Source organism: Anastrepha obliqua, chromosome 5 (genome assembly GCF_027943255.1).
Source record: "Anastrepha obliqua isolate idAnaObli1 chromosome 5, idAnaObli1_1.0, whole genome shotgun sequence".
Lineage (NCBI taxonomy): Eukaryota > Metazoa > Arthropoda > Insecta > Diptera > Tephritidae > Anastrepha > Anastrepha obliqua.
In genome coordinates, this window is record NC_072896.1 from 126,528,859 (window position 1) to 126,554,623 (window position 25,765).

General features: G+C 36.3%; 4 protein-coding genes across 6 annotated transcripts; 2 read left to right on the forward strand and 2 right to left on the reverse strand.

Moving 5' to 3' along the window:
- Window positions 1-71: 71 nt before the first annotated feature.
- On the reverse strand, window positions 72-1,756 carry LOC129247496 (serine/threonine-protein phosphatase 2A activator). The gene is made up of 5 exons (XM_054886643.1): window positions 1,598-1,756; window positions 1,238-1,530; window positions 821-1,163; window positions 557-765; window positions 72-456 (listed from the first exon to the last, which is right to left on the reverse strand). Exons 1-5 carry the CDS (start codon window positions 1,626-1,628, stop codon window positions 193-195), a joined length of 1,140 nt encoding a protein of 379 aa, XP_054742618.1. The 5' UTR covers window positions 1,629-1,756; the 3' UTR covers window positions 72-192.
- An 835-nt stretch (window positions 1,757-2,591) lies between these two features.
- LOC129247687 (putative oligosaccharyltransferase complex subunit CG9662) lies at window positions 2,592-3,310 on the forward strand. The gene is made up of 2 exons (XM_054886926.1): window positions 2,592-2,827; window positions 2,890-3,310. The coding sequence occupies exons 1-2, from the start codon at window positions 2,686-2,688 to the stop codon at window positions 3,198-3,200; spliced, it is 453 nt and encodes a 150-aa protein (XP_054742901.1). The 5' UTR covers window positions 2,592-2,685; the 3' UTR covers window positions 3,201-3,310.
- A 479-nt stretch (window positions 3,311-3,789) lies between these two features.
- LOC129249359 (calcium and integrin-binding protein 1-like) lies at window positions 3,790-6,328 on the reverse strand. The gene is made up of 5 exons (XM_054889147.1): window positions 6,033-6,328; window positions 5,940-5,974; window positions 5,625-5,872; window positions 5,358-5,559; window positions 3,790-5,287 (listed from the first exon to the last, which is right to left on the reverse strand). The coding sequence occupies exons 1-5, from the start codon at window positions 6,081-6,083 to the stop codon at window positions 5,266-5,268; spliced, it is 558 nt and encodes a 185-aa protein (XP_054745122.1). The 5' UTR covers window positions 6,084-6,328; the 3' UTR covers window positions 3,790-5,265.
- A 591-nt stretch (window positions 6,329-6,919) lies between these two features.
- LOC129249358 (protein Aster-B) lies at window positions 6,920-24,806 on the forward strand. 3 transcript variants are annotated; one of them, XM_054889143.1, is made up of 11 exons: window positions 6,920-7,550; window positions 11,721-11,813; window positions 12,102-12,648; window positions 16,224-16,440; window positions 16,502-17,450; window positions 17,519-17,771; window positions 17,909-18,039; window positions 18,105-18,364; window positions 19,797-20,103; window positions 20,167-20,287; window positions 23,878-24,806. In XM_054889143.1, exons 1-11 carry the CDS (start codon window positions 7,276-7,278, stop codon window positions 23,911-23,913), a joined length of 3,189 nt encoding a protein of 1,062 aa, XP_054745118.1. In that variant the 5' UTR covers window positions 6,920-7,275; the 3' UTR covers window positions 23,914-24,806. The 3 variants fall into 3 exon arrangements, with proteins under 3 accessions (XP_054745118.1, XP_054745121.1, XP_054745120.1); XM_054889146.1 differs by lacking the exon at window positions 11,721-11,813; XM_054889145.1 differs by lacking the exon at window positions 23,878-24,806 and having other exon boundaries at window positions 18,105-18,301; window positions 20,167-21,496.
- Window positions 24,807-25,765: the final 959 nt, after the last annotated feature.

Sequence of the window (25,765 nt, forward strand, 5' to 3'; positions counted from 1 at the left end):
TATACTGCTCAGCAAGCAGTTCCTGCTGGTATGTTATATTTTAGCGATTTCAATAACAACACATAAATATGTACGCATCTATAAATGTAAAATACTATTTGCCATAGTCGTTAGTTACATTGTATATTACATAAAATAAATATCTTGCTAAATAAACGAAGCGAAATACCCGCATTGGTTCAATCAGGTTTTTCAGTTATCAGCATCTTTGCTCCTTTGTGTAACTTCTGATGCAATTGAAGATTTTGACGAACTTTCTTCTGCATCGGAGTGTTTATCTTGTTCTGGGCCAAACGTTTGCGTTTCAATTTTGCTTGTTGAAGTCACTGATTTCGTAGATGCAGGATGTATGAAACCTAAGCGCGCAACAGGTAAAGTGGTGCCGGGCTTAACAGGGTCGAAGCGTACCAATTTGCCAAAGAGCGCATGCTGCATAATGGGATATTTAGACAGTATCTATAGAAAAAAATAAATCATCTGTAACGAATTTGCCTTATTTGCTAATAACATTTTGTTTACATATGTACGTATATGTATGTGTATATTAGGGGCATACCTCTTTTTGATACATTTTAACCAATCCACTGCTGATTTTCGCCCAAGTGGGCACTGCAGAAATACTCCACAACTGGTTAGAATGCTCTGCAAAATGACCAGTTTTCACTTGATTGATGTAATCGATACAGCCAATAAACAGGTATTCGTCTTTGTACTCGTTGATTATATCTTCATCCAAAAATCGCGCAGGTTCAAAGGGGCTATTGACTGCAAGGTATTTAATTTTAAATCAACGACCACTTTAAACTGTCTCATTACTTACAGGCTAACTGAGCACTGCCCCAGATGAATGGCACAAATTGAAAATCATCCAGCGACCAAACACCTTGACTACCGGCTGGTTCTAAATGGTACTCCTTTTGCAGCCGCCGTACAAAAATTAAATAACTATTGAACAGACGCAACGCGCACGCAATACTGTCTGCTTCGGTGAATATTTCGGCTTTAAAAAGCGAACAAAGAAAGAATACGAACGAAAGTTCATGACCAGTTCCATAATCAATGCGCACAGAATTTCCAAATGATTCGCTGAAATAGGATCCTAGTTCGGTGAACAGATCACACTTTTCCTGTGGCAGCGCTTCTTTCAAGTACAAAAAGATATCCTAGAACAAGAATTTAAACTTAGAGTTTCAACAATACAGCCAACCTGTTTTAAAATTCCTGTTAATATACTCACGCGGTTCATTTTACGAGCCCACACGCGAAATCCTTTGTTGCCAAATCGAGCCGGTTGATCAACTGGAGGTGATTCATCAACTAATTTATTGAGTTTATCGAAAACAGCCACAACTTTTTCCATCGTCGGCGAAACGTAAATATCCGGATCATTAATACGCTTGCCTTGAATGGCGTAGCTGACGGCGTTAATGAAGCCCAAAAGATCATAGTAAGCTTCCGAACGTTGCCATTTAGCTATGTCCTGCGGCACCTTTACTTGCTTTATCGGCTCACGGCCGCTGAGAGCCTCAACTACATAAAAAAAGGGCAATACAGCAATTGATCGAATTACAAAATCAATTACATTTAAATCACACACATGGTATATCTGATTTGCGAAACTCCTCCATAGCGTTACAGCACAGCAAAAGTAAAAATTAAATTGATTAAACAATCCTGTCTGATTTCCACAAATTCTGATAAGTTCTCAAATTGTTTTGTTTTGTTTGATTTTACCTCAAGGTGACAAGGGTTGCATTCGGGGCAATAGTACCAAATGTATTTTTCCGATAAATCTTGAAACCATATATTATATAATATTTTTTACTTAAAATTTATCCGATTAATCAAAAGAATCCGGAATTTGAGAGAGAAAAAGAATTATAATAACTTTTAAAAATGTATGGAAGCCAACAAATTTGAAACTAATTTTTTATGTACAGTGGACCAGCCGCTTTCACATCGTACATTTATTGAACCTCTACAATAGTCAAGTGCGCTTATGGGTTGCAAGAGTGTCAAACTCTAAAAACAATTTTTTTAGATAAGTATGAAAAACGAAACCACATTAACCCCTTGCCTTACGATTAAATCTCGAAGAATGGTACGCGTGCAGACAATTAAATTTAGCGCAATACTATGAGTAGAAAAACTAACGGTTTATTAAAAAAAACTCTTAAAACCGTTCTCTATATAAAGGTCAATTTAGCTAGAATATAAAAAAATATTTTTACACGTTTAAAGAAATTCATATGACTTTAAACATTAAAATATATTGCGACGTCCGTTAAATTCGAATTTAGTACAGAAAACCTTAACGGGCGAGGCACGTCATTTCCACTCAAGGGTTAAATGAAAATGTAAATTTTTTATAGTAAATTGAAAACTTTGAAGCCATTTTTGGGTGCATTTTGGTTTTGTGGATGACAACTCTTTTACCAATGACACTCTTCTAGCAAATGAGCGATATCTGGAGACAGTTAACGAAACTACCATGAAATGGGCAGTCAGTGAAACATAGATGTGAACAGGGCCAATGAGAGAGCTTTTTGTTTTTGGAGGCGTTAAATTTTACTTTGTCAGCAGCATCGCTAAAATGCAACCCTGCGGATACAAGTTGTGGACGTCAACATATCAGTACCCGGCTAAACAATTGGATTTTCAGAATTTGTTTAAGTTTTCTAAATTATGATTGAAACGCTGTATAACTTGCCTTTTCAAATTTTGGTACCACCAAACATCAAAATTCGCCGTCCAGCATGGTTTCGCAAACCTTCGCCTATGGCTATGTTCTCCATTGTCTTGCTGTCGTACTTTCTGGTTACCGGTGGTAATTGACATCAACGCGCAACGCCCACATTAAATCCTATATTAACGTTTTCTTTCTGACAGGAATAATCTACGATGTCATTGTGGAACCACCCAGTGTTGGTGCTACAGTGGATGAACATGGACACTCTCGGCCAGTCGCCTTCATGCCGTATCGAGTAAACGGTCAGTATATCATGGAGGGTTTGGCCAGCAGTTTTCTTTTCACCATTGGTGGATTAGGTTTCATTATAATGGATCAAACACACATCCCCGGAAAAACGAACCTTAATCGATTTCTGTTAACTGCTATGGGATTTATTTTTATACTCGTATCATTTTTCACAACTTGGCTCTTCATGCGCATGAAATTGCCCAGTTATTTGCAGCCATGAATAGCACGAGAAGAACGTAGTAGCAGTCAATTTCTCACTTTCTTCATTTTGTGTGCATTGAACTGTATAAGCTATTATAAAAGTTAAATATATAATTCTATTCGGTGAAATATTATTTTTTTACTCAGTATTCTCGATAACAAGGCGAAATATTATATTTTATTAACTAAGCTGAAGTCCAAGCCGTCGCATAATCTAAGCTGCATCACAATGCGTTATTGTTGGTGGGAGCTGTGTGCTATTACTTAAGTGCCACCTGATGGAGTTTAACACTTTGTTCGTAACTATTTATGTGGGTGCATATATCAACAAACTTGGTCGTATGCTCTTGCCGATAGGAATGTTAACACGCTGATGTAAGTATGTATAGTGGTGGCACAGCATTTCAACATAGACAATCCAGAGGAAATTCTTTACTACCGCCAACAGATAGTTTACCGTATATCAACAGAGCATCCCAGCATAACATCACGTAAAAATATAAGGATGTTAGCTGCAAAGTTAGCCTATATACCTTATCAAAACGCTCTATTAAAATATAAGTAAAAAGTAAGAACATTCACAAAGGCGCTCAAGTTAGCTCGTGAATCACTTGTCAGCAGTGCAACTCAAATAAAATGTTACGAGATCATAAATTTGCAAGTTGAAGGGGTAAATTTTATTTATCAAATTTGGCTTACATATAGATTACAATACAGTTTTATAAATAAATGCACATTGGAAGTACATGGTTTTAAGTTTCTCTTTAATATCGAAGTGAGAATATAAAATACATAAAAAATTGTTTGTATTTAAATTATTTTTATATTACTGTGGATGAAAAGCACACTTTTAGCGAAATGCATATCTACTACATTTTATGCATATTGCGTGTGTTTCACGCATACTCATTTATATTTAATTTAATTAAATTAATTTTACAAAGAAGTGATCGATGTAGCTGTTTAAATTAATATAAACCTGAAATGATGCCAGCTCTGATAAATTTTATCAAATTTGTAGTACCCATATCATCGACATTTTGAGTATGGCTTGGAAAAGTTCTTTTATGTATTGATCTCCTTTTGACTATAGAAACTGTCCTAATTCAACCGTGCATGCATTTATTAGTATTCAATTTTCATTTCGATTATTTTAACGTCTGTACCCCTTTGTTTAATTATATTTCTATAAATATTTGCTGAATGCAAGAAGCCATTTCGTGACAGATTTATTCAGCTTGACTTATCCACTACAAAGTTCAACTTCAACGCATGTGTGGCCACGTTTTAACGCCAAAAAATCGATACGTAGTTGGAAATGAAGAAGAAGATTCCTTTAACACTTTCACCACTTTTTTAAGAGTTTTTGTTTCTTACATATCTTCCAAAGCAAATAATTTCATCAATGCAGGAAACTTAATACCTTCCTTTGTAAAAACATACACAAAAATAAATCCTGGCGTTCAACATTTTGTGCCTTTACTGCTTAATAGACGTCGCTTTCAATACTTCTCAGCCAGCTTGGTTGCTAAGTGTTGCTTTTTAAAACCATTTCTTCCATCTTCGAGTGCATTTAAACATATGTATATGTATTTGTAAAGTGGTTCTGACGGCAGTTTTCTTAATTCTAATTTTATATTTAAATTCATGTTTATAATTCCATTATTATGTTATATATTCGTGCTTCTTAATACTGTAAATATGCTATAGAAAATTGGTAAGTGTTCGAATACATCTGGTGATCGAGCTATTTCATTGAAAATACTAAGAAATAATTATTATAAGTCTTAAGTTGCTCAAAGCAAAAATATTTCAGATAAACTTAATGGTATTTTAGCTTGGAAAATTAAATTGAACATTCACTTCCTCTTAATTTTACACCATAAAAATTTTTGGAAATGATATAATTATATTGGTAAATAATAAAATAAAATCTAACAAACTTAAATAAAACTCAAACATTTCAGATCCAATTACAAGTAACGCAATAAGGAACTAAAGGTTCAACATTCATATATACAATTTATACCATTCTAACAAAAAAATCAAACTTCCTATGAGATTGGCAAGCCTTTTGTGCTTCTTTAAAGCCTTATCCGGAAAGAGCTGTAAATAAAAAATTCATAATTACTTTACATATAAATGTGTACATTTGTGTGGTATCCTTCAAATATACTTAAGAAAATCTCTGGATTTATCAGTGACATGTTCGAACTCCGGAAACGACAAAGCTCCATCATCGTCGAAGTCGGCTTCGGCTAATATACAGTGTATGATCTCTTTCATGTCGGAGTCATCTAATTTATTTTCTGCACCACACAATCGCTCAATAACCTGCTTCAAATCTGATACTCCTAGCATATCATCACCATCGAAATCTGAAAATGCGATAATTTCATTTTAGAATCCTGTATATGTTTACTGAGCATTGGCAATTTTTTACCCCAAATACGGAAAGCGTACTCTGCTTTTAGCTTTTTGGGGCAAGCATCACTGAAAACGTTCATCATGTCCAAAAAGTCTTCGAAAGTCATATCACCATCTTCACTTGAACTAAACACTTTGCATATCCGGTCACCGAAAGGATTCACGCGCAATTCTGGATATTGCAATATTTTGCTCATCGACAATTTGGCATTTTTATTGTGCCCAACCTTTTCTGGAGCGAGGTTTTTGAATTTTTTGTGCGCTCTGTTGTGAAGAAAACAATACAAAATGTAAAACTGAAATGCTGATGCAGATGTTAGGTAATACTTACAGTAATACTTCTTTTTTCGAAAAAAATGTCAAATCCTGCGAATAAGGAAAATATATGTTTAATAAGTTATAAACTATTACTGAATTATATTACTTCGTAATCCTGTAACTCTTCGTCGGTGAATTGGCTTTTAGTCTGGCCCATATCGCTACTGCGGAGCACAAATCTTTACCGTCCGTCTTGAAGAATTGCCGCCAACTGTAATTTGGTCTCAAATAATCACCACTGTAAACCTTCCTGCGTTATAATGCTATTTTGGTTGATACATTCCAGCCAGGTTTTATTTATTTTCCACTGATATACATATTTTTAAACTCTGAACTCCACCCAACAATTGAACACACAAAAGGCCCCTATCGGGACCACCACAACAATTTGCAAATGATGCTGATGCTGCTGCTGTTGTCAAAAATATCTGCTTCCTTTTGTTATTTACGAATGAGGCAAATAAGCAAAAAACTAATCAAAGAGTGAAACACATGAAATGAAATGGAAGAGTGAACTGAGTTTGCTTTCAACTTATTTCAGGCTGTAAAGGACATCTTTGTATTAGAAATTTATTGATTTATAATATATCAATTTATAGATTACGCCAAAAAGCTGTTTTGAAGCAGAAATATCAGGTGAACAACAGCAATTTCACTGTTAAACCATATCTGTAATACCAAATTAATTTCCATCACTGTTTATCATCAGCCGTCATTTTGTAGTTTAACAAATCAATTTTCATTTTTTCCCGCCATTTACATGCGCCAATATAAATATTGAATGTTGAATCAATGTAGAGCCCACATGGGGAAACGGGGTAAAATCAAACAGAAATTTGACAGATGTTTGACACATTTAATAAAAGGTGTGTATGTAGGCTACATACCTATGTTGAAGTGATACATTTTACATGGATCGCAATGCAACCCAGCTTCGTTGAAAAAACTTGCAATATATTCGTACGTTTTCAAAATAGCAACAACTGAAGTGAACACAAGCATTTCTCATTGTAAAAAACCTTTAAAGTGTAAGTTTTTTGCACTCGTGGAATTTGGTAGATTATTCTTAATTGTGCATAAAATATCAATAAAATGATGTGAAAATTTTGAGATAATTATGCTGGCGAAATAGACAAATTTGAGCCTCAATATACCTATACTAAATACATGAGATACAGAAAAACCGATAACCGAACTTAGCGGTCAGCAGAATTCGCACAAGAGTAGCAAGAAGTCAACCAGACGGAGATGTACGAAATGTGCAGAATAATTTCTGCAGATATATGGATTTAAGGCGCTGTGAGATAGCGAAGCGTTGTGATTTCTGTTGATCGGAAACTCGGTTTGTCATGAATAGTGCCACACCGAGAAAACCAGAATCAACAACAATCGCACCAAGGACAAATACAAAACCAGCTCCACTGCCGTCACAGTCGTCGCCGCCATCGTTGGTAGCCGCTTCAAACATCGCCACGAAAGTCGTTGAAACTTCCAAATTATTTTGTACTACTTCCGGAAATAGTAACCCCAACACGGAACGACCAACGCCACCACCAAGAACTGCGAAATCAGCAAAAGCTTTGAAACTTGCATCTGCTGCGGCGTCGGCTAGACAAACGCTAATGTAAGTTGATATGTCTCGAATTGTGAAACTTCTTAATATCATAAAACAATTAAAATAATTCGGCATGTCTATTGCATTAACATCTGAACTGCGGCCTCATTCGGTACAAAATATAAGTAGTTACTGCATTAATTTTCTTTCTGTTTTTATAACGCTTGCATGCGATTTTGCTATTAAATAAGCCTAGGCTATTATATGACATACATGTGCACGCACATACATATATGTAGGTACATACATAGTTTATCCGATTAAACTTCAAAAGTAAGCAGAAACGAATTCCACCTGTATAGTTTATTTACTAAAGTAATATTTGCTCATCTCAAAAAAAAGTACGTGCCTTGTTTTCCTTATTCACTAATTCATGTATTTGCCTGGTGTAGTGATAATGTTCCCTAACAACTTCGCGTAATGTATTTGATATTTTTCGAGAAAGCCTATAAAATAATTAGGCTGAAATTAGATGGAATAAAAACAATAATAAAGTCAACCAAAAATTAGCTTGTGCGAATGTTTTTTCTCGCGCTTCCCTTTTTGTGTCACTTTTCTAGTATGCTCTCTACAAAATTGCCATTTCCCATTTAGTCGCTCAGGTGCCTTTGTTCCATTCACATACGAACTGATTTCGCTCTACTCTGTACTACCCAACTGTAGTTGCTGGCGTCAGATAGAGCAGATGACTTCAGCACTGGATCACCTTTGGTCCATACACATTGGCTACATTCGAGTGCCTTATTCATTTTAGCAGAGTAAATTGAACGAGAGATTTGTAAATAAGACTCATAATTAAATCAATTAAATGAATGAAGTGATAGCAATTGAACTATTGTGGCCAATAATAAAAACAAAACTACACATTCAGCCATTGGAGATCCTCGGGAAAACACATACACATAGAGTGCAAAACAAAAAACATGTATATTTGTATTTATTGATTTTCCACCACAAATCTACCCCATTTGTTTAACCTCATTTCGAATAGTTTGATTCTTGTTTTGCATACTTAATTTCAAGCAAAGTTTTGTGTATGATAACGTTGTTGAACAGTTTTTAAAACGGTGCTGGGAATTACTGTCGTTTGTTACCAGTTCTTAAGCCGGTTCTATTTATCCATAATTAGCATAAATAACAAATTTTGTCGCTGTGTTTTAAAACTTGAAAGTACTCAAACTGAACGATAAATTACTCTTTAATAAAAGGGAGTTGCTGAATTAGTGCGTGAAGATAGTCATTTAGTAGTGAACGTTTAGTTAAAGAGAAAAAAAGAAAAATAAACGCTTGCAAAAGTTGTTAAAAACTATTTTCGCAATATTCTAAGTTTGTAAGTAATTCGAAACATGCGTTTAAATAAAGTTCACACAAACAAATTCCATGTTAATCTAATTACTTATCACCAGAAGTGCAAATGAATCGTTGATATACACACTGTTATCGCTGTTATACAGGGCAATTAATAACAAAAGTTAATCTCACGAATGGATTGCTCGAAATTGTTTGATTGTTCGCTTAACATCGGACGTTAAATCCATGCCTTCAATTTCTGACCACACAAAATGTGTTATCATTACGCCGTAAATCGAAACGGCGTTCTCAGCAATACCGCTCCAAAAATCGCACAAACTCACTCTCCCAGATGCTTTTTAAACAAGTCGCCGAGATATAAATGTACTTGGTCAGAAAATATGCTTTTGATTTCTTTTCAATAAATCTTTCTATCAAGATTTCCAGCGGAAAGAGCAGTCACTGTTAAAATAACATATGATTACACAAAAAAAAAAAAAAAAAAAAATTATGGGCTGCCCTGTATAGGCACTTAAAGCTATTCTAGCAGAAATGAGTGAGTTTGTAGATTAGCAACATATTTTCGACGGTTATAGAGACCAAAGTAAGGCCATGTTAAAGTTGCAAATGGGTGTGATTATTGAAGTATTATATTAACATTTCCATTGTTGTAGCAGCAGATCATAAACGGTTTAGTTTTTTAATCTATTCATTAAACCCACGAAAAGCTCGTTATATCAATGAAATTGTAATGTTGTTGTAGCAGCATAAAAATTCCTTGACTGGATATAAATCCGGGTCGTTACGGTAATGTAGAAGCGCCTGTAGTGGGAACGAAAAATTGTAATTCACCGATTTCCTTAGGTCAACAGTTATTGGTCGTGTGAAATCCTAATCATTTCGGTACGTAGTACCAGCTGTCGTGTGAATGAGAACGCACTTGAGAACGCCGGAATGATAGTTGGTTTTCTTGAGTTAGTTGGTAGTTGACGAGGTGGGGTCGGTCGTTGTTGTAGCAGCTTACTAAAGTGCGATGTAGTCAGCGGTTGTCTTCGTCTAACTCATTCAACAGTAGACCCAGAAAACGTGATGTTTCTACAGGTTGGGTCTAGAGGGAGAGATGTCTTAGGTGAGTAGGTTTGATAGGGCATGTAAATAGGTGATTAGTGTTATTGTTGTTGTGGCTGCAATACAAGCCCTGTCAGTGTAGTGTATATATCACCGGTCGTCTTCGTCTAACACAGCTAAAGGAAGGCCCAGGAAAACTGCTTTTCCGACCGGTTGGGTCCAGAGGGAAAGGTGTGCTAGATGAGTGGGTTTTGAGAGGCATGTGAATAGGTGGTTAGTGTCGTCTGGTGTGTCTTCACATGCTGGACATATGTTGGGTATGTTGGGATCGATGTGGGTAAGGACGCAATTGGGCCAAAGTTATGCGGGTCTCGCGAGGCAGCTGAAGCTCTTCGTCTGCAATAGGTGGTGGTAGGACTCCGATAACAACATTCAGGGGTCGTGAGTTAAGGAAGGTGGTAAGAGATCCTGATAAATGTGGTTTAGTGTTTGTATGTATACTGTCCGGTCCAGTAGTTGTAAGTGTTTTTTGTACTCGATCCTGCCAGAATAGTTGAAGAGATGGCTCCTGACGTGCCTGGAAGCTGGCTCAGGCGCTAGCAAATGTCTGCAGGGGTGATATCTTCTGTAGGACCCTGAAAAAAACTGCTTGCGGAGCATATTGTTGTGCTCCTTAACTGGGAGCATTAATGCCTCGTTTTGTAGGTGTTGCAGTTATGGCATCAAGACATCCGTAACTGTCCTGATTGCAGTAGTTTGGCATGTTTGTAGCTTTGTTCACTGCGAATCACTGGTGCCAGGTGATCAGACAGGCGCAACATAATTTGGGCGAGTATTTCGTATTTCAAGATAAAATCTGGAGAGGAGAATAAATGCCTAGTCTAGCCACCACCCCGATGGGGTTAATGATCTCTAAGAATTATATCTGAAAAAGTAATCCAACATGCATGTATTCACAAGATAAATACGTAAACTCCGATTATTTATCCTGGAACAGGACAAAAGAGGCCAGACTCGGGTGCCCAACCGAAGGTTTTAAAAAAGGTGTGCAGTGTACGCGTTCTTCTACCCGAAATTATTTTCGGTCAAGGGCTGTTACGACTGCAGCATTCTACAAAATCTGTATCGCATCACTGTATCCAGCGAAGCAAATGTAGGAACATGAAAGCAAAATGAAAATAATGGAATGATTATTAGTATTTTTTGGCTCGTTACTGTAAACTGCTCATTATCTGTCCTCCTAGTCAGAGCTTCGATAAGAACATCCAAATCATTCATGCCTGCAAACATACCAGTAAAAAAGTATTGCCATTACATTTTATGACCAAGCGACCCATTGTTATATATGTACTTAGAAACCTATGTGCATACAAGCCCTTGAATTTCTGCAAGGTTTGGACATAAGATTTAGTATAACCGTGTAGTTGGTCGCATCGATACTTTCTGCTCAATTGTGAAATTCGCGAATTCGTTCAGTTACCTGCATTCGATAGTCATCAATTTATTTAGACATGGCTCAGCGAGTCGAATATGTAGTAATTTGGTAAAAATCCGTTGCACTCATTAAATATTGATTTCATAAATTGCATTAATCTGAGTTCCTGCATATATGTACATATATGTATATGTATTTACAATATACTTATCGTCTCTACTAATCAGCCCTTTGTGTAAATTGCTTGTGAATGCCTACGTTTTTTGACATGTACGAGTACCTTTACATTCTACTAGTAATTGAGATTGTATTTTAAATATTTATAATTTTAAATTTATTACTTTTGTTTTTATTTTATTTTTGCTTTTATGAAAAAATTCTTGTAGGATAAAAAATATTGAAAACTTATCAAGTCATGCGAACGGCGACAACAAAGATGAAGAAAAGGAAGAAAAAGAAATTTGTTGTGGTCCCAACAGGTAGGTGTATTGTTGCATTTGGTCGAAACGCACCTACTTTGCTCTTCCGCTGTATTGAAATCACAAATGTATGTTTATTTAAAGTTAAATTACAGTTGCCGTAATTAATATTAATTTCAAACTCAAAGCACAATTTTCTAAAAATAACTTTTGATAAGCGACTCCCCCTTCATTTGTTGCATACTCGGAAATTTTGCATGCACTGTTTTCAATTAAATGTTTTGCACTATTTTTTCCAATCCAAACTCGTTTTCAACCTACTTGAATGATTCGTATTATTATTCGCAGGAGAGATTCCATCACCGAGGACATTGGAGCAGAACAGGTTATTAAACTTAAACCCATCAAAGAGGGCAGCGAAGAGAACAAATCTATTTATACCAACGCCACTAAAATAGAAGCAGCTGAAACAAATTCAACTTCAAACAATAAACCCGAAACTGTCTGTGGTGATTCAAATTTGTCACCCGCACCCGCACCCGCTATACAAGAAGCGAATCTTGAACGGGCAGCTGCGCATGAAGAAACAGCCGCCCTCATTGATCTCAATAATTCCACAGAGGATATTGTTAAAACCACATCAGCTACATCTGGACCGGTTGAACGCCAACTCAGCGAAGTTGAAAATACTGAATTAGATAATCGAGACTCGGCAGCCGTAGCTACAGCGGACGACTTGTCCACAAAGGCGCCTAATTCTGGTGATAGTCCGCTTAGTCGAAACAACTCCATTGGTTTGGGAAAGAGGAAACTATCGAAAACACCATCGTTTTCAAAAATATCCAGTAGCCTGCAAAGCTCGCTGGGAGCGCTTAGTGGCAGTCGCCCTGATGAGGTGAGTTTAGTCAGCTTCTGTAATTCGTTGCCCTTAGTGTTGTTCAAAGCGTTCGCGTGTGTGCTGAGTGAGTAGAGTGAATTGGAGTGTGCACAATTGCAAAGCATTTACGAGAAAGCCAACTGTAACACATTTGGATTCGATTGTTAAGAAAAAAGCACTAACGTCACTGACAAAATGGGTTTGGTCATGAGTTTGATGCTAATGTCTGCCGTTCGCAAAAAGTTAGCGTATCAGCCTGAGCAGGTAAAATTAAACAGACTTTGTTGTTTTTAATTTAAGGTTACCTTCTTATTTGCGCTTTCAATTAACCTGCTTGAAAGCTAACGACAAAAATATCCCAACGATCATTGTATTTACATGCATACTTACACAAATACCGGCATTAAGCTAATTTCGAGCTTTCAATGCCAAGCGAACACAAAAAAGAAGATGTAAAAGTTAAAAGAAAATTCACGCCTTGAAATTTTATGTGCTCCAAAAGTGTACAAGAGAAAAATATTATTCACTTCTATGTGAAATATTAGTTTGGGGTAAAAGAAATCCATTATTTTCTCGGCAGTTGGCTGCAGTGATCGATCAAACAATTTAAAGTTTGTCCTCGTTTTCAAGGTGACATTTCGTACTAAAAATTTCGTTTGCTCTTTTTTTGTTTCTTCCATTCAGTTGAGAGTTACAGGGTGTTAACAATGGAGGTTAACAAAGAGAAAATTCGTACATTTTACAGTTTTTCTTTGATAGGCGTAAAGGCGAAAATGCAAGCCAGGCAGCTGAAATTGAGGCGATACTGTAACAGCTAATTACGTGCAATTTTGGTTTCGTCGATTCCATTTGGGCATTTTTGGTGTTAACCCTTCATTGGGCCCCCGAGTCAGACTAGACCTTTCGACTTTGGACGTAAATTTAACATATTTCTAATACAGCTAACGATTTGGCCTTCCAGGCACCGTCCTAAAATTTAATTTTCTATCGAGTTATGGATATAACCTTTTAAAAGGATCCTCGAACACGACGAAAAGTGGCCATACCCAGGTGCTCTACCGAAGGTTCTAAAAATGGATTTCTTTTTCCCTAAACTTTCTGAAATATTCTGAAGAGCGAAAGCCAAATAATCATTGAGCTAGAATCATAAACGAATAGTTAAGCGACTTCCGCAATCAGTACTTGCTGATTATCACACCGCTACTGAAAAGCTCTTTTTAGATCTGAGTGTGGCTAAGCATTTGCATGCGATGTTTACAAATGCTAGAGCTTTCATTGATAAGAACTGTTTATTTACTTTTGCTACTCTGCATTACATTTTGCTTACGTTCGTGTATGTACACAAATTCCTGCATTGAATTGGATTATTTCGAACAATAACAACTAAACGTTGGCGTAAGTTTAAAAGCACACCAGTTTTTACGATTTCTGAGTGATCTCTAGTTTAATGTACATACAAACATACATACAAACACACGTACTTTCGTATGTATAAATATGGTAGCTATTTGTGTTGAGGGGAATTTTAGAACTCCACAGGTCTAAATGAGTTCCGTCTATATGCCTACAATTTATAACCAACCAGGCTTTTGCCAAATGTGTCTTTAGCGCATGAGCTTATCAACTCTTGCATTGGCAATGATAACTGCCAGCTATCAGCAAACGTTTTCTTTCTATCGTCGGGCCCGAGCAATTGCCTGCAGTTTAGATTTACCAGTGCGATTGATGTTGTGCCAACATATGGTTGCGCGTTTGAGTTTTAGTTGCTACGTTTTCTTTTTTGTTGGTGTGTTTAGCAAAATAATATAAAAATGTGTGTTTCTAAACGTAGCTAAAGGAGTTGGACTGTAAAAAATAGCGGGTAAATTTCTCATCTGCCAGCGTGTTGTGAGTCATTGCTATAAAACAAGTATTTATGTGGCTAGTTACCTATACATACACGTACTTATACATATATACATACATACTAACTCTGACGAAGTTCTTGAGAAATGATTGTAAGGTCTTAAATATTTCATGTTCCAACGTTTAAATGTAATAATAGCCACAGGTAATTTATAATTATGCAACCTTTTCGCCTTCCTTTACTTTTTTCTCGTTCTTTTTATTTGCGGTAATGGTTTTTTTTTTAATTTTTGATTGATCGTCTACAATCTTTTTAACGTCGCTTACCAAGCCAAGTATGGTTTGATTAAATAAATAATGGGCGCGTGCACTTCTGTTAGGTGTTTGGCCGTGCTCCTGCTGCTGTTTGTGGCGTGCGTATTGATGTTGTCCCACAAATGGAGGGACCTACATTTGTAAGCCGATTCTGCACGGCAAATGGTTTTTTATGCGGAGCTTTTTCATGGCAGAAATACACTTGGCGGTTTGCGATTGCCTGCCGCGGGGCGACTGCTTTTAGAAAAAACTTTTTTTATCATGGACAGAGATTCGAACCTACGTTCTCCGAATTCCGAATGGTAGTCTCGCACCAAGCCATTCGGCAACAGCGATCGCTGATTACTTTGATTGGTGATTTCATTAATAAACATCGTTTCAAATATATAACGTAAAGCCTTCTCTTCTATTAAACTAAAAGTATAAAAAATATAAAAAGTGCGTGTAGCGTAGTACACATAACAGAAGTGAATCTTTCAAGGCAGACAAAGAAAGAGGGAGAGACCCGAGAGAGAATGAGAGAGAGAGAGGGAGAGAATATATATCTAAATAAATTCAAAACATTTGCAGAGTATACAAATAGACAAATTTTACAAAAAACGGAGAAGGGTCGACCGGTGTAGGTAAACGCCGAACACAAACCGTGGCAACAACGCGCACTACTCCGAGCGTTTATCACCCGCACAAACGCAGCGATTCCAGGACCGCAGCAACGGCACAAATTACCGCAAGGCAATACCAATAAATCCGACGCCGGCATGGATAACACTAGTATAGTACGCACAAGCACTAGCCAGGAAACGGAAATATGCGCCAAAAAGTAGGCACAAAAAAAGCCAAAAAATTGGGACCAAAAAACGCCCCAACAGTAGGCACCAAGGAAATATAACGCCAAAAAGTAGGCACCAAAAATATAATTCCTACAGGTTTGCACAAGCGCCAAAAAGTAGGCAGTGTTATTTCTCACTAGAAATTAGCAACCACAAGGAAAAAGTCAGGAAAAATAGCCTAAAGTGTATCTAAGATATATATAAGGCATAGCTCTCTCTCGCTTTAGAGGAAAACGAGCCTCTACGTTATATCTTTTTCTCTCTCGCGAAACGAAAATGGTCAAAACGTTGCATGGGCTTGAAATTTTACTCTCCATTCTCGCTCGCCTATCGACACCTAAGAAGTTTCACTTCAAAAAGACTTCTACAATCTTTCACTTATTTATGGCATCATAAATTTGGAGTCGCAGTATTATTTCACTAATAGCAAAGCACCTATGGCGGCTTTTCTTCAGAATACAATTTCACCATACCCACCTGCCCTAGACGAGGTTGCAAACATACTTATGCGTATATGTATTATGTATACTCGTACAACTCTAAGCTAAAGCAAATCTATGCGTAAACCAGTTACAAAATTGTTCATGGTTGCTTTCTTTTCAGGACACTATCAGCAAATCGAGCGATACCTCGGGCGAGTTAGTGCGTGGTGTGGTTCAGGATCCAACTTCTTCTGACAAGCCAAAGAGTGGCTCACGACTATCGGAGCGCGCTAAAAAGAAATCCTGGTACAATGTAATTTACCCGAATTACAAATCACGTGCGGAGGATTTCAAGAAGCTATTCAAGGAAGTGCCGAGCGACGAGCGTCTAATTGTTGGTAAGCGAATATCGAATTTTTAATGATTTATTATCATTTACTTTTCGATCAACAATTGCAGATTACTCGTGCGCTCTGCAGCGTGACATTCTTGTGCAGGGGCGTTTATACGTGTCACAGAACTATGTTTGTTTCCATGCCAATATCTTCCGCTGGGAGACCTATTTAACTATTCGTTGGAAGGATGTCACCTCGATAACAAAGGAGAAAACCGCACTTGTTATACCCAATGCCATTTCGATTTGTACAACTAAAGAGAAGTACTTCTTCGCCACATTCACAACACGGGACAAAGCGTTTTTAATGCTCTTTCGAGTATGGCAAAATACGTTAATGAACAAGCAAATGCTGCCGCAAGAAATATGGCAATGGGTGCATAATTGTTATGGCGATGAACTCGGTTTAACCACAGATGATGAAGATTATATAGATCCGACCAGCGTACCAGCGGAGAGCGAAGGTGATATTGATTTCGGATCAGCCTTAGAAGACACAAATTCGATTGTTAGCTCCACATTCGGCAGCAACTACAGCACAGCCAATTCAATACCAATCGCCAACAATAGCGGCGGCAATAGCTCTAGCACAAGTAGTGGCGGCGGTGGTAAGCCCAGAACGAAATCATACTTTTTCGGTTCGAATAAATCGGTTGTGAACTTTTCGAACACAACCTCAACCAGCGGTTCCGATAATAAAACAAGTGATAATAACAGCGGTGAACGCGAGCCAAAGTGCATCATGAATGCCAAAGAATTGACACTGACATCGGTGAAGCCGGAAGAAGAAGCGGGCAAGTGCAAGGTAAACAGTTCTGCCAATGAAAGTGGTAGTGGTGGGGTTAGTGGCTCCAGTAGAGAAACAAAAAGTTCAACTCTTAAAGCATCTTCGCATGACATGAAACGCAAAGTGAATAAAAGCACGCGAGAACGCGATGAGGCGGCCAGCAATAATCAAACAAATCTGCCCACAGACGCCTCCGTTTCGAGTGATTCGGAGGATAATAAAGCACCGTAAGTTTTTCTACTTCGATTCTGTAAATGGCCAACTGATATTTGGTTCTCATGCGTTTCTGTTACAGATTTGTTGCGACTGCTGAATGCACATCAGCCCATGAAGGCCGTCAATTAGTTCACACAATACTTCCCATCAATGTAGATACGTTGTTCAACATGCTTTTCTCCAAGTCTAAGTTCTTGGTGGAGTTCCATGCTATGCGCAAAACTGAAAATATGTTTTTCGGCGAATGGCTAACTAACGAGGAGGGTAAGAAGACGCGCGCGTTTGGCTTGACCGTGCAGTTATTAGCTTCCGTTGGTCCAAAAGTGTCCAAGGTATAAATGTCCATTGAGTTTGTCGCTGAGGAGAGATGTTGGAGCTCTTCAACTCTGCCTTTTGTGCGACGCAAATCCATAGATTAATTCACTCCAACTAATATTTCAAAGTGTATTAATGTACTCTAACTTTACAGGTGACTGAGACGCAAGAAATGCGGGAATGTAGCAAACCAGGCGAACTGTATTCCATAGACGTAATTAGTGTTAATGCTGGAATTCCATATGCTGATAGTTTTAGTGTTTTATTGCATTACTGTTTAGTAAGGTAAGTGTTGGCGCATAATCTGCAAGAGTGATTTTCTCAATGCAACACTCATTTGATTTCTGCAGAACCATTGATGACCATACAATGCTGTCTGTGCACGCTCAAATTAAATTCAAAAAGTCCATTTGGGGTGTCGTCAAAGGTTTTATAGAGAAAAATACTTGGGCTGGCATGGAAGAATACTTTGGCGCAATGCTGCAAGCTTTACAAAGTGAAACCTGCATTCCACCCTCCAAGGCAAAAGGACGTCGCCCACGCCGGGGTAAGCACAACAAACACACAGTCACGAATGCTAATGCCACTATCCTCGACAAAAATGATCAATGTTCGTATAATTCACGTACGGTTTCCACTATTGATACCTCAACTTTTTTTGTCACTGCCATTACCACTGCCACTGCCACTGCTACTACTTCTATCGCTTCCTATCCAACTGCAAATCTCACGTTCAACACAAAGTTCTCTAGCATTGCTAACACCACCACCACTAATAATTGTAAGCGAGAAGGTGACAGCTCTCATCATCATCATCACCACCACCACCACCTCCATTATTCTAATTGTGTTGAAAGCGTTGATAATAACAATCAACAGGTGCAGCACTTCGGTAACCATCATAACGGTAATAATCAACTCGTGCACGCCTATCAGCACCATCGAGACCCTCGTCTTGATGGCCATATGTGTCAACTGAAAAAGCAACAACAACATAGCGCACTTGACAAAGTTTTGCAATTGCGTGGCAAAAATGTGAAGTCAAATAGAAATGAAGGTATACTGAAGGGCGCCCAGTAGATAACCACAATTACCATAACCTCATCCGCTGCATGCTGAGTAGTGTTGATTGCCAATGATTATATCCCACACCGCATTACACATACGTTCATGTTAATTCAAGTTACCAACCGCCAAAAGTACGAAGACAAATCAATTCGGTTGTACAAATTTTCGATTATTCGCATATTCTCAAATGTTTGGCGCGATGAATGTAGAGAAAAATTTGATACAACTCACCTCATGTTCCTGCAAAAAACAAATACTTAATAATTTTGAGTTATTATGATGTGCAGGGGTGCTTGCCTAAATTATAATTTTTATTTTTTATTATTTCTATTTTTCTTTACTATTTTTATTTTTGCTTATTTTTATTTTTTTATTACTATTTTTTGGTTATTATTATTATTTTTAAATTTTTTTATTTTAAGTTAAAAAATATTTTTATTATTAAATTTTTATTATTTTTTTATATCTTCTTTTTATATAATATTATAAACAATAATAATATTTTTAATTACTTTTTTTCTATTTTAATTTTGTTTATTTTTTTATTTTGATATTTTTTTTTTTTTTTGTAATTTTTATTATTTAAAAATTTTTTTTTTTTTTTGGTTTTAATTACTTAACATTTTAATTATTTTTATTTATTTTAAATATTTTTATTTCTTTGTATTATTTTTATTTATTTTTATTTATTTTGATTATTTTTATTATTTACTATATTTATTTTTATTTATTTTTTGTCGTTTTTATCATTAGCCCAATATAACGTTTTCAAAATTTCGAAAGCAGTCCGCAAATAGTTATTACTTCATGGAGTTTAGCGCCGTCTCCCACACCTCACTGATTTGACACAACATTCACACATTTGTATATACGTACATTCATCATATCGAACTTTTTCACACTTATGCATGGATGTTTCTTTAGTTTTATCCACTGTCCGTTTCTGATCATTTCCGTTTCTCTCTTCTCCGCAGGTACTACGGCCCAAGTGCGTCCCACGGAGGATGTACCGGAAATACAAACCAAAACAGAACCCGTTGAAGTTGCAATGACCACCAGCCGTCGTCACGTGCAACGCCTGCCAGTTGCCGTAACACAGCAGCCCTCAATCGATGCCGAGCCGCAAAACAAACACAAATGGCTGTCGGTGTTGGTCATTGGTTTGCTGTGCTTCTTGATCGGCTTGAATGTGATACTCTTAATAAAGCTTTGGGCGTTGGAGGAGCGCATTGATGACGATATAATCAATCGAGCGCGTTTGCCTAATTTAACCACATTGAAGTAAGTCTAACGATTCAGTTTGATGCATTAAAAAAAATTATTTCCGCTTTGCTATTAATACAGAGAGCTGCCCAATTCGAACGAAGAGTGGATGGAGCTATTGCGCCAGCAGGAAATCCTACATGAAACGGAGTTAAAGAAATGGCACAAAGTACTGCAAACTGCCATTGAATTGTTAAAAAAGGTGAGCGTTGTGTGCGAATTTATTTACAAAAACGACAAGCTAACACAACAAATCGAACAAATTCACGCGGAGCTATAGATTTAAGCTCTTGCTAGAATGGAATGGTCATTACTCCCACTGCTGTGGAAATGAACTGCACATTAATAAATTGCATCTTTTTATATAAAAATTTTCAAAACTAAAACATTACGCATCTAACATTTTGTATTTTAAAAGCAGAACAAAGCAGTGAATGTCGCTGTCGTCAATTGCTGAGCTTCGAAGAAATTTTCATTAAAGCAATTTGTGAAAAAATGTAAATGAAATAATGAAAATCCTTTAAAAACGCATTGATATAAAACAAAACTCAAAGGCTTGCCGTTATTAAGCAAATACCGGAGATCTGATTATTTCTGACTGTCATTCTAATATTTAATAATTGAAAAGATTCCTTTTTTTTGATTTGTTTTTGTAAGAATAATTATTTATTTTAAGCATGTAAGCTCTGAAAAGTGCATGAATTTAAGTTCCATGAAGTTCTTAGAATATTAGCAATTGCATGATTATTGTGTGAATATCTCATAAACTTAAGAAACAAAAGCACCGCAAAGTTCGTCAAATGTTTTCTATTAAAAATTAACTTCCAGCTAGTTTTATACGGATGGATTGTGTAGCTGTTTGCATGTTTCTTTGTATGTATGCATGTATGAGCATGTGTTCTTGTGCGGGGCTCAGACGGCAGCGTTAAATTGAATTGAATTGAATTGAATTTAGGTAGGTAGGTTAGATGGCAAGAGCACGACGGGTGTACTACAAGTACCACTAGAATGCCGTTCGATATCATAATGTAGACCACTTCTTGTGAAAAATTACAAATGTGATGTAGTGGAAGAGCGAAAAGGGATCTAGGCTGGAGAACTGCCTCAGGCTATCCCCAAAAGGCACACTACGGAAGCTCAAGTGCCTAACTGCCAGGCCCGAACATTTACATTTCTGCAATGGGGGGTTGTACGGAAGTCCAAGCTTCTCTGCATGAGTTAGAACACCATTGAGCACTGCTTTGAGTTTGGAAATTGAATGGTGCGGGATCCGCAGCACTTTAAGCGTCCTGCTTCCGTCGTACTGAGGGCAAAGTGTTGGAACTCCATCTCACTTGCGATTTTTTAAGTGTTAAACCCGCGAAATTTGAGTGAATTTAAACAGAATTTACCAATTCCAGTTTGACAACGTCTCCCAAATGGGAGAAAGAGTTGGACGGTACGGACACCGGTGATAGGTTTGTTCTGTATGTAATTAAAAATTTTGTTTCAACTTCTAATAAAAAATTGACCAATTTAGTTAACCTGCTAAAATCAAGGGCGCGAAAGATTTCTTTAAAGTTTGTGATATCTCGAAGGACATTGTAACCTTCTTTAATGCCAACAAGGAATCTGTAGTGAATCGTTTGATGTGCATAATTATCATGCAAAAATGATAAAAATCGGTTGTAAACCAACAAAACTGTCAAATGCCGAGTGAGCCGGAACACCTCCCAATCCGTTGTTGCTTTGAGTTCACCATAACTTTCCGTAAAATTGCTATAACTCGCTCAATTTTGCCCCAATAAGCCTGAAATTTCGGAAGATCGTTGCAAAAGCGTTAGGCTTTCTAGACATGCAAGAATTATTAAAATCGGTTGTAAACCAACAAAACTGTCAACGTTGGCTGAGATTATTATTTGTAGCATTTAAACGATAGAGATATTCTAGAAGTAGCCAGTGAGTAGTCTATTTATATTTTTTATATCTCTGGGGCTCATCTCGAGTTTGTGAAACCATTTTTTTTTTGGTTTTGTTTGTGAAGATTTGTGCGAAAGGATTGGTGCGAGTGGTTCGATTAGTTCGAAAGATTTAATACCAATTGTTTTGAATTTGGCTTTGGATGCTTCCAGAACTTCGTCAATTGCTAGCTAAAGGTTTATAATATTATTTCCATTTATGGCTTTTTGGCTTATTTGACTAGAAAGTTGGCTCTTTCGTTTCCGTAAATTGTTTCTATAATTAGGTGACGCTGTGGTAATCTGCTTCGTGAAAAAGTTTGTGAATTTCATTTATACGGAAAGAACGGTTATTTTAGAGCTGTTTACTTCTTTAACCATTTTGATTAACCTAAAGTTTCACCAAACCAGAAGATTAATTATATTTTATTTAAAAATCATACTTGGTTTGATTAGACTAATTTTTCATAACGGAGCGTGTGGCGCAGTTGCCGACAGATGTGTCAGTGTAGAGAATACAGAAGCCAGTGTTTCTATGGTCATTTAGGATGGCATTATATCGGGCGTTTTTTTTAGCTGCATGACAGCTGAGAATGGCAAACTGTGTTGACCTTCTGCTCAGTTATATTTGCCAACTCATTATGAATTGTTTAATGCCAAATTGTTGAAATTTATTTTGAAAAAATATAAATAAATCTGCTCGCGAAGTTCACAGAGCACTGGCGGCAGCATCGTCCCTTATTGCTTTCGTAATGTGGAAGGAGCTGCCGTTACGGTGAATGGCGAATGCTATCGAGCCATGCTGACGAAATTTTTGTTTCCAAAAATTAATCAGCTAAACATCATCCGCTTAGCAATCGATTTAGTACAATATTTACGCCACCATTGACGCCATACGGCCACATTTATTGGAAAAAGTAGTCAAAAATTGGACTGATGGAATGGATCATGCAACTAGTAACCATAGCGGACATATGCCGGATGTTACATTAAAAAAATAAATGCCATGAAATTGTATACCAGATTATAATAACAAAAAAAATGCATTCCAATAATATTTTTACTTTGTATGAAAATAATTCAGCTGTGTGCTAAATCGCAAAAATTGTCGTCTGTCAGGTAAAAATTTAAATGGGCCTTAACCACGCCATCTGTCTATCAGAAACAAAGTTTAGGGATAAGTTTGCATGGCGTAGTAAAAAAAGGTGTTGCTAGTAAAGTGGTGTTTGTTGTAATTTTGTGTCATGACCACGACTAATTTTTCTACATTTCAAAATATTTTTCTTCCATCAAAAACTCTTTTCGAAATAGCAAAATAACTAATTTCGGTTTATTTTGTTTTATTATATTTTCGGAACTTTTTTTTTTCAACCACCCTCACTTCAATCGTATTGTGAATGCTTAGTTAGGAAAAATTAACAAATTGTAGGTTATGTAGAATTTGTTTTAATTATGTAACACAACTAAACGAAAATGCACACATATTTAAAGTAGTATTAAACAAATTGTACGAAAGGCCCTGAATCGCACGAAAAGCTGTCGAATAGAGCTGCCGAAAAAAGTGAGGTAAAGTTACGGATATCACTCTATAGCCGTCACACTATGCTACATGTGTACAGATACATTCACATAAACTGATCTAAACTAAAACTGTACCTATTTGCACTTAATTCAGTTTCACCGTAAACTCATTCATTCTGATGACTTATTAAAAATAATTTTGCTTTTTGTTTTTCATTTAGTTGGCATTTAATTAAAATTATATACGTATAGTACATGTGTCAATTGACCAAGTGGACCCAGCACTAATTAAAGTAAAAAAAAAATTTTAATTTTTTTTTGCGTATCATTTCAGACTGAACGAACGTTGGCCGCTCTCATGTTTCGGTAAAGTCTTCCCAACAAAAGAGAAATGACAAATATACACAATTTTACAATAGATAGAACTCGAACTCAAACACATGAACTCACATACGCGTACATGCATATGCACATATATATTTGTAGCAAAAATTGCACAGCGATATCAAAATAGAAAACGAATTTTGCGGTCACTTATTGCAAAGCAGCCGTTCCTTCAGTCGTACGTGTTGTTGTATGTCGTTGTTTTTAAAAAGAAAGTCACAAGCAGTTCTTTAGTTTGTTCAGCACAAGTTTGTTAAGTTCTTGGCATAAATTAAGAAATAAAAACATTTCCATAGTTTCTCTAAACATTTATTAGTCCCGCTGCTCTGCGCACGCTTTGCTTTGATTTCAGTTAAAATTCGCTTATAATTTTCTATAAAGATAAAGTGCAATTTGTTGTTTAGATTTTTGTTAAAAAATTTATATTAATCAAATCTATTCGTTATTAATTATGCCGATGTGTGTATTGAATGATTCGATCCGAAAATGTATTTATGTGCTAAGCAAATATGAGCTTGAGCTTAAGGTATTATTGTGGCGCATTGCAGCCCGTTTTTGATAATCGTGAGTTTTGTAATTTACAAGGAAAAATTTGAAATATTTCAATAATTCGTAAACCGCCGCTTAACCAATTGCGCAGGCAAGTGTAACAAATGATTTGTGTTTTTGTTTTAAAAAGTTCGCCAAAGTTTCTCCAACACTAATACAGAACAAGAAAAAACGCCCTCAGAGCAGCTTATTTGTTAGTATTTGTCTTACTTTAAGTACACACATACATATATATTTTGTAAGCAAGATTTTGGAAATTTTATGCATTATTTAAAATAAATAATCCGAATTATAATAATGAGCGAAAATTGGAAATGTATGCGTTTTGGAGTTATTTGTTTTTTTTTTTTTTTTAATTCGTTAGTTAACTAATTTTATAAGTTGAATAATTTGAATATTATGGAATAAAACAGGCTAAAAGTTTTGCACTGAAAAAATCATCCTTAAAGTATGCTGCACGCGATTCAGAACAAAGCCAGAGTTAGCTTGTTCCGCTTTTATACTTTCGGGAAGTACTAAGGCGATTTAAACTCAGTTTAACTGGATAGTTCATTATATTGAAGGGTTAAAAACCTGGCCATAAAAAATATGTGAGTGCAGAGTAAACTGTGTGAGTGTTTTGTGAGTGAAAGCTCATTACTAGTATTTTTTGTAAACTGAAAGTATCTCATAAATATGTAACATTGTGAATAGATTTGCATAAACACAAAAAAGAGAAAAAAAAAAAAACACAGTTTCGTATGTTTGCCATTAGTTGAGATTGAATTGTGTTTAACGTTGAGTTAGTGCTATAAATATGAACTTGACTGTAATTACAATAGCAACGCAATATTATTTGGCAAAGCTAAGCTAGTTACATACATTTACATGCTATATATGTAAGTAAATCTATAAGTAAATGAGTTGGCTAATCAGCAATTATGTTGCATTAGCAACACTTTAAGTGTATTAAGTACGCAGATTTAAAATTTATACAAATCAAAAATAATTGAATTAAATTATGTAAAATTACAAATAGATGCAAAAATATACCTAAATTATACAAATAAAACAACTGTATTCATCATTTCGAGGAAAGCAAATAAAAAATTGCAATACAACATCAACATTAGTTTTTCGACGCGTGCCCACGCACATAGCTATCTATTTTTCTATGAGCCACGTGGCATATAACATTTTTGTGGACACAATACTAGGTGCTAGACGTTGCTATTTCGTTAGAATATTTTAAGAAAAATATGTACAGGTTTCGGTACTCGAAGTGTAACCAATTAAAAAGGTCATAAATT